Source organism: Gavialis gangeticus, unplaced genomic scaffold (assembly GCF_001723915.1).
Source record: "Gavialis gangeticus isolate Ggan-Ray unplaced genomic scaffold, GavGan_comp1, whole genome shotgun sequence".
In the NCBI taxonomy this organism is placed as follows: domain Eukaryota; kingdom Metazoa; phylum Chordata; order Crocodylia; family Gavialidae; genus Gavialis; species Gavialis gangeticus.
The window spans coordinates 30,655,143-30,664,537 of NW_017728994.1; the positions used below are offsets into that span (position 1 = coordinate 30,655,143).

Sequence of the window (9,395 nt, forward strand, 5' to 3'; positions counted from 1 at the left end):
TTTTTTTTTTTTTTTTTTTTTTTACACCAAACAGGGCTTTGGGGTACAACCTTGACTGAAAATACAGCTGAAAACAGAGAACTTTATGTAAAGACCACCCTGCGAGAGTTGTTGGTTTATATTGTGTTCCTGGTGGACATCTGTCTATGTAAGTCCAGATATCTCAGTGGTGGTGGTGGAGAATGTCTTTGTGTGACTCTGTGTGTGTGTGTGTGTGCGCGCACACGTGCATGTGCGTGTACACATGTGCATGTGTGTATTTTAGAGGATTTATGTTTTTTACAACTTGGCTCTAACCTATGCATTAGTATCATAAACATCTACCCAGAGCACTGACTGGGCATTTGTAGAAAATAAATTAGTAAAGTATTTAAATCATATGGAGGTGGAGAGAGAAATGGCTAAAATGGAATGTTGGATTTTGGTACTAATTAGAATTTGTTACCATTTTTTTCATGCAACTTTTCTCATGAGACATTGTTTTCGGAGCAGCATAAAAGTATTTGCACGAATGAATATTTTTCAGGTTTTTCCTTTAAAAAAAAATCCTTTGGTAGAGAAAGTCCAAAATATTTTGAGGTTGAAGCTTGAGGTTTTCCCCTGAACAATCAAAAAATAATTATAGTAAATGTCAGGGGCAGGGAGTAGGGGTGGGGCGGGGAGGGAGAAAAATGTTCATAATTTACCATAGGGGAAAAAATGGGGTTTTCCTGAGTGGTTTTAGCAGTTCACTGCACACCCATCACTTCTCCCATTTAAGACTCTCAAGTCCCTTTGCAACCAATTAAGTGACCCCTTTTCAGCTCTCTGTAAAGACACTATTCCATCCACTTAATAAATGTAAACAGTTAAGGTCTGATTCTCAGAAATTCTGCACACCCACAAACTCAGCTGACTTCACTGGGAGCAGATGTTCCACCACTGAAAATCAGGCTCTAAGGCTAAAAGCAGACATTGCATTTCTCCTAGAAAACCTGGAATCCTATGCTAGAACTAGATGTCAATGAATGAAGCAGAGATCAGCCATGCTGCATTGTGTCATGGCACAGCTGATCCACTGACTAGGCAGAACACATGTCACTCCTTGATGGTGTGGGACACCCTTTTGATGGTGTGGGACAAAAGACAATGTAATCTCCCACAGCGCATTTAGAAAGACACAGAGGAGATCTTACTGCAATACAAAAAACCCTGGGAAGTGCTCCTAGAGGTCCTAGCAGTACATAGGGGTGAGTGCAACACCAGTAAGGATGTCAGAACTTGGGTAGTGTTTTGCAGTGTGACTGCTCCTGCCTGGATGAGCCTAACTTAGTGCTCAAATCCAGTGGAACTCTTAGCAAAGGGGGCACTCAGCCTTTCTCTGATCATTATAAAGTGGCTGCTGCTAAGCTCACTTGGCATCTGCTACTTTGAAATAGTGCTTCTGAAAATTTAACACAGGCTCTGGCCATTAGCTCCCGGTCACTGGTGCTTCTCCTCAGCTTGGCAGCTTGAAGTTCTGTTACATTTCTGCATGCAAACAGCTATGGTTTTCAAATGCAGCTCTCAAAACTTCCTGGAGTAGGAAATGCATTGTTCAAATGTGACACTTCTCCTTTAAATCTTGGTGAGCCATGCTCAAAGGGTGACTGGCATTATAACGTGAATGGCAGCTCACATTGTCACCCGGGCATGGATTTAATGCAGCTCTGTACCAAATACTAATGCACTTTGTGTGGGCAGAACAATTGCTGTTTGTTTTGGGAAGACTCATTGTTATCTCAAAGAAGCACCTGTGGCATTGCCTGGCTTGATGGATTATATTTCATACACCCAGTGGCAGAAGAGATACAAAGATGATACTAACCTGCGTAGTTATCACACAGAACCAGGGGAATGGAATCCCAATCGGTCTTCAGATGTGACTGAGTCACACATGTATCCTGGTCTGTACAATATTGTTTTTGAAAGTTGACTGCTTTTGCAGGAAGCCCTTTCATTAGGAGGACAGGTCAAGGCATTCATAGTGATGGATTATGTAGTGGGGGATGAACTGGGGAATGCATGTAAATTGTTTCAATCAGCACCTGCTCAGAGGTCAGGATCTTTGTTGAGTGAAAACTTATCTAAAACTGTGGCTGGGAGATCGCAGCAGCTGTGGTCTCCCAGTTACAGGGGTGCATGGGACCCCCCATGCCTGGAAGCACTGTCAGCTGGAAGCTGCTAGGCCAGGGGGTGCATATGTGCTCTCCTACCTGGAAGCTCCAATCAGGTGACAGGGCTCCCAGCAATGGGGGCCCCTGGCTACACGTTCAATTAATGATGTGATAGGGAACGGCTACAAAGTATCCCACTAAATATGTGTAATAAACTTTGTAACTTATTATTCTTTTTATCACACCATTTATTGACTGAATGAGTGCCCAGGTAACAACTTAAGGCATGATTAACTGGTATATCATGCCTTAAGTGTAATGTGTACGTGGGACCTAGATGGCAGGTGAGCTGGTTTCACTCCAGAGTGACCATGACACGCACACTGGAACAGAGCTCACAACCTTTGGCCCTGGACTGGATCCAGCCTGCAAAGAAGTTGGATCTGGCCCAGGAAGGTTCAAGCTGACCTAGGGCTGTACAGAGGATAAGGCAGCACACAGCTGTACTGAGCCACCCATCCCCTCCACAGCCCCCTCCTCATTAGCCCATCTTGATGCCGTGTCTGTTGTGTCTTGGACAAAACTCACTCTTTAGATGACAAGAGGTTTTAGGAGTGATTCGATAAAACCTGATAAATCACAAAAACTTAAAACATAGACCACCTTCCCAGCAACACCCTCCTAGTCACCATGGATGTTACCAGCTTATATATCAACATCCCACACCAGGATGGCATCCAAGCCTGCCGTATGTACCTACAAGAGCAAGATGACAGCTCAGAGTACAGACCCAAAGATATTACTGACCTTATACATTTAATCCTCACACACAACTTCACTTTCAATAACCAACACTTCCTCCAGACCATGGGCACAACTATGGGCACCAAAATGGCCCCACAGTATGCCAACCTTTTTATAAGCCACCTGGCAGAAGAATTCCTCAGGGACTGCACCATCAACCCCTTGCTATACTTCAGATATATCAATGACATCTTCATCATTTGGACTGAAAATCTGCAATCTCTGATTGAGTTCTATCAGAAATTCAACAATCATCACCCGTGCATCAGACTTTCTCTTGAATACTCCAGCACCAACATTTCCTTTTTAGACATGATGATCATTATCCAGAATAGTAAAATACAGACCACAATATACAAGAAACCCATGGACCAACATAAATAACTGCACAGAACCAGCAAACACCCTAAACACACTGAGAAAGCTGTAATATACAGCCAAGCCCTCAGATACCACCACATTTGAACTGAGAACGCCTGTGATTCTCACCTCACAAATCTCAAAAAGGGCACTCCTCAACAAGGGCACTCCTCCAGAGAGATAGATCTCACTTTTGAAAGAGCCACCCAGATACCATGTGAAGAATTGCTACAGTACAGAAGGAAGACCCCCATGAATTGCACATCGCTGGTTATGACATATCACCCTCCCTGGAATCTCAAGCAATTGCAACCCATACTAGAAGAAGACCCAATTCTTAAAGAGATCTTCCCAGAATCACCCATTTTAGCCTTCAAACAAGCACTGAACGTTGCTAACCTCATCACCAGAAGCAAACTTCGTATGGCCCAAAACACACCAAATAGATCCAGACCATGTCATGACAAGAACTGTAAAACCTGCCAGCATATCTTCACCATCCCCACAATTACAACATCCCACAATAGAACATCATCATTCCTGGATCTTACAGCTGCACCTCCAGAAATGTAATACATCTCATCCACTGTACTAAATGCCCTGATTCAAAATATGTAGGAGAAACCAAACAATAACTGAGCACCAGAATGAATGCACACCAAAATTCTATCAAAGACAAAAGTACTCAATTATGTGTGGGGGCACACTTCTCACAAGAAAACAACTCTCTCTCCTATCTCTCAGTTCTAATCCTCAAAGGGAATTTACAAAACACCTTTCACAGACGAGCCTACGAACTTCACTTCATCAACCTACTGGATACAAAAAATCATGGACTAAATACAGACATTGGATTTATGACACCTTATAACCTGCCTAATATCTGACTGCCTAGGTACCTCTCCACCTTTTACCAGCTGCATTCGTTCCCCTCTCCACCCCACAACTTTGTCTCTCACCCACTGACTCCTCAATTTACATCTTCGCTGATTGACTTTCTTGCATGAACACCAGTCCCTGGCTCCTCTACTATTCATTTCACCCAGGAAGAGCACAGACCAACTGCAGATGCATCCTTAGCCTAACGAAGGGTATTTGTACCCGAAAGCTGAAAAGAAGAATTTTTCCAACTATTTGAGTTGGTCTAATAAAAGATATCAGATTTACCCACAGAATCTTGTCTGCCTATGTCCTTAGACCAACATGGCTACAACCTGTACCCCTGAAACTCCTATATTTGAACCCAACCCTTATCCAGGTCCTGGCAGAAAGGTTTCACTTACTTTATGAAAAACATAAGTCAGTAAAAACATAAATCAGTAAAAAAAGAAAAAAAAAAAAAGTTTGTTGTCAGTAATAAGTTTGCAGAATGTTGTTGGCACTGGATTTACAACCCAGCCCTAATACCCTGCTGAAGGCGAGTACAACCTTCAGGCTAACGAGAACTCCTCCAGTTGATAATAGGAACATTTTATTGATACACAGTGATAAGAAATAAGAGCAATGCAGGCAAAGTAAGCAATATGATTACAACATACACTACCCAGATTCCCCAGTGACCAGAATATACATAAGGTTAGCAGTGTATCCAGCTGGTACATAAACATCACCTTGAAGTTCTTTGCTTGGATGTTCGATATCAGCAACCTTGGAGGTCAGGGGTCAATGCAAGCTTGTTGTTCTGAAAACTCCTTCTTTCGTATACTCTTTCTCCTTTCATGGCTTTTAATTTTTGGACATTGTTGATTGGTCTTGCTGTGGTCACCATACTGTTCATGTTTTGTTTTGTTAGCCAAAATTCTATCTTCATAAACCTATTACATGCACACACCTTAATTTGGTTATTTTATTTGGAACTGGAAATTCCAAAGGTTTTTGCAAGTAAGTACTAGAGCCAGGCCTATTTTTATAATGAAAATAAAGCTTGGATGTTTTTAATTTTTCAGGATGTGTATGTCCATTGGCCTTAGACACTATGTCTGCCTTGAAGGCTGTGAATCTGTGACAAACAGGCTTTTAGAAATCAATTAACCCTTGCCATTCTTTTAAACCATTGTTCTAATGCAATATCTACTTTACCTACAAGCCAATTCCTAAAAGCAAACCTCTAAATATAATTTTTTTAGCAATTAAATGTCATTAAAAATGCCTTGGGTCAGTAACCCTGCTAAAGCACACCTACTCCACATGCTGTACTGCCCTTAACGTGGCACTAAGTACATGCCAATATGCCCTCTGTCTCAGTCATGTTCATTATCATGTTTGTGCTGGTGCACTAAGGCTTCTACACTACATTTCAAGGCATAGCCCATTTCAAGATACACTTCAAGGCATAGCACACGTGTTGTAGGCTGGCTGCACTTCACTGCAGTGCTCCCTAAGCAAACCAGACTACCAAAAGAAATCCATCTCTTTAACATATTTCATTCTCACTTGTGAGTTCCCTGTAATTTCTGAAAAGCATTTGTTGAGGACCCTGGGGAATTCCTGAGCATCAAACTAACCTCTTTCCTTTCAAAGCAAATTGCTGGTTATGTAAATCATGTCTTCTGATCAGAAATTGCTACTGTGTGTTAATCTCGGAGCCCCAGAAATAATCCTCCCCTACTTCTTTTCTATTTTCTCCTAGTGACATATGGAATGACGAGTTCAAATGCCTATTATTACACCAAGGTCATGTCTGAGCTCTTTCTGCAGACGTCATCAAGCAGTGGAGTCTCTTTTCAGTCCATCAGTAGCATGACTGACTTCTGGGTGGTGAGTACAAACATAGGGGGCAAGGCCTTGGCCCATGAAATGGGAAACCTATAGCTCTGGTGCCAAGTAACCTGTCCCTGAACAAGCTGAGGATTGGTATGGCATTGAGTGACCTTTGCTGAGCTTTTGTCACCTCTTGCCAATAGCCACTGTAGCTGGAAATAGCTTGAAAGGTTTCAGTTGTCTTTGCCTGAAATATAGAAAGCCTATTATTATCTAGAGATTTGCTTTTCCCCTTTGTGCCCAAGTGGTTGATTATTTTCCATACCATAATCCTTGTTTCCAGACCAGGATTCTTCTGGGAACCCCTTTCCATTTACCCAGATTATAGCTGACACCAGCAGTTAGCAATATCAGAATCATGGGGAAGGGATGAACTTACCCCATGGAGTGGATTGCCAATGACTTAGAGACTTGTCCCACCTTCTCTTGCAGTATGGCCAAGGCCCACTACTGGATAGTCTTTATTGGACCAAATGGTACAATAATGAGTCACTAAAAACCCACCATACCCAGTCCTACATCTACTATGAGAATTTGCTGCTTGGTGTCCCACGTTTGCGTCAGCTGAAAGTGAAGAACAACTCATGTGTTGTTCATGATGACTTTAAAGAGGAAATTTCAGGATGTTATGATGTGTACTCTGAGGACAAGGAAGAAAGGGTCTCCTTTGGACTTCTCAATGGAACTGCGTAAGTGTGCCCCTTCCATCCAACTTCCACTGAGGTTGGACTATTTTTTAGCTTTGCTCAAACTCTGGCCAAATTTTGCTGAAATTCAATGTTAAAAAGGTGGTCCCGTGAGCAATATGTTTGGTGTAAGGTTCCTGTGTAAAGCTACAGAGTTATTGCCTTCTGATTCTCCTTGGCAGTCAGGTCCAGTGCATCCTGTGAGTGCCAACACTAGGATTAAAAAACAAAAAAAAGCCCTTGGGGTTCCTTTGATACAATGAGAAATAAGGTCAGGTGAAGAGCAGGTTCTGCTGGGGAACAATGCAGCCAAACCCAAGAAAAATCTTAGATTGAGAAACTTGTTTGCATTGCTGTTGAAGCTGAAGAAAATAAAACCCCATGGGAAAAGAACATGGGTCTCTTTCACATGTGCTCTGGCATGTTCTGATTAGTACACATCAGAGCAGACCCAATTAAAGGCGTCTACTGCAGCCTTCCAATCAGAACACTCCAACGTGCTGCAGCAACTTGTGTATTAAGTGTACCCACATTTCAAAATGGTGGCGGGGGCACTTTAACTAAAGCTTACTGAACTCCCGAGAGTCGCTCTAATTAAAATGGCAATGGCCCTCCCCCTCCGCCCCACCCCTGAGCACATGTACAGACACCCATTGTGACCAGATCCCATAGAGGTGCAAAACCACCCGCTAACCCTATGGTATCTATGGCTCAACAGAAATAAGTTTCTTAAAAACTGAAATCCTGTTCTCAGCAGAGTTTGCAAACCTAAGAGTTTTGAATCATGCAGTTAAAACCTGGGATTTTTCAGGGACTTTTCTTGGGACCTGATCCTTTTATCTGAATTCACCGAACTTGTAAAATTGCTCTGAGGCTGTAGGATTTCCTCAGTCTTGCTTCCCTTATATTAACATGATCTATGTGGTTGTTATACATTATCTAAGAATACTGAGCTATAACAGCATTAAGAGGACTCTAAGTGACCTGCCAGTGAAGGAAAATTATTGTATATTGCTTGTTAGGGTTTTCTACATAAATGCAGTGTTCTAACCTACTAAGAGCCACAGGCAAAACAAGCTAGGAAGCAATACAATGAATTCAGATAAGCAATTACAAGACAAACAGAAAAACTGTTACCTTGGGGATCTTATATCCTGTCTCCAAGAGTTTGCAAACCTGCCAAGGTTGGGAACTAATACATCAAAGGGCTAGAGACAGATAAAGACATGATTCAGGCTCAGATCTTCAAAGATACTGTAGAACTCCCTTCCTGAGTTACCTTTGAAATTCTGTGCCTTAGTCTCTGGAAAACAAATGATGAAAAGGACTAAGCCAGGGGTTAGCATTGGTTTTTGGCAAGGGGCCAGAATGACTGGGCTTGGGTTGGAGATAGGTAGGTATTAGGACCCAGCTGCTGCTGCTGCTTCCCCTTAGCTAGGGACAGACATTCAAAAAGCCTGAGCCTGAATAGGTTCAGTCTTTGGAGGTTAGTCTAACCCTGCTAAGCTAAATAAGTTTTGTAACCAAACAGACACCCCAGAAATGCAGGCACATGCCTGCAGTGGCCCAAACTAGAAGCTGGGGGGTGCTAGAGGTGCCCTCCCTTCCCTCCACAACACTGAGCTGAGGGGTGGGTGCATGGCCAGGCCCCAGCAGGATGCTCTGATTAGCCCAGCAGTGAATTGATAACAGTGTTTATCACCCCTAACTCAGTGTTTATCACCCCATTAAGAAAACAACAGAGGGACAGCCAAATCCAAATCCGAAGCAAAACAACAGAGGGAATCAGTTGAATCCAAAGCAAATACTTGCCACTTTGCTCAGGTCTACCTCTGGGCTCTGCCCATGGCATAGCACAGAATGGCATGAAACGGGTAGAGCTTCCCCTATGTTGGAGCCCCAGGTAGCTGACTATGACATGGTGCAGGGAGAGGCCCTTGCCACCAAAGCACAGGTCCATGGGCCAGATCCAAAAACACGATCACCAGATCTGGTCCAGGGGCCATAGGTTGCTGACTAAATGGCTCTCAAACATGCTTCGCAACTTCTTGGATAGGATACCTGATCCTTGAGCCAAGTGTTCCTGTTTGTCTTAGGATGTTATTATAATACGTTACAATTACCATGCACTTAAGGCACTTAAAATGAGAGTGACCCCAGGTTAAAGCTGGAAAACTATTGCTCAGTGCTCTCTGAGTGTCTCAAAGTTATGTCACTTCAGACAATGGTTATCTTTGGGTCATGGGCAGGGAAGGTTGTGTAGATGTGATATCTTTTATTAGATCAGCTGAGTAGTTGGGACAAAGTTCTTTGTAAGCTTTCAGGTGCAATACCATTCTTCAGGCACAAGGCGCCTCTGTTGTTCTGAGACTCCAAGAATGAAAGAAGCTAAAATTGTGACAGGATGTCAGTGAGAACATAAATACGTGGAAATTAGGAAAACAAAAGATAGACCAGGGAAGGGAGGGGAGCTCTATGAGTGATCGTGGTGCTTGGGCCAGGTGCCAGATGATTGGAAGGTAGCAAATGTGGTCCCCATCTTCAAGAAAGGGAAGAGGGAGGACCCGGGCAACTATAGGCCCGTCAGTCTTACCTCAATCCTGGGGAAACTCTTTGAGAAGATCATCAAGGAGCACATTTGTGATGGGCC

At 43.0% G+C, this 9,395-nt stretch overlaps 1 protein-coding gene across 1 annotated transcript in view; it reads left to right on the plus strand.

Moving 5' to 3' along the window:
* Positions 1-9,395, plus strand: part of PKD2L1 (polycystin 2 like 1, transient receptor potential cation channel) — a 44,099-nt gene that overhangs the window by 15,115 nt on the left and 19,589 nt on the right. Inside the window, 3 exon segments of the mRNA XM_019502520.1 lie at positions 35-148; positions 5,929-6,056; positions 6,492-6,748. Of these exon segments, the coding sequence (XP_019358065.1) occupies positions 35-148; positions 5,929-6,056; positions 6,492-6,748 (499 nt within the window).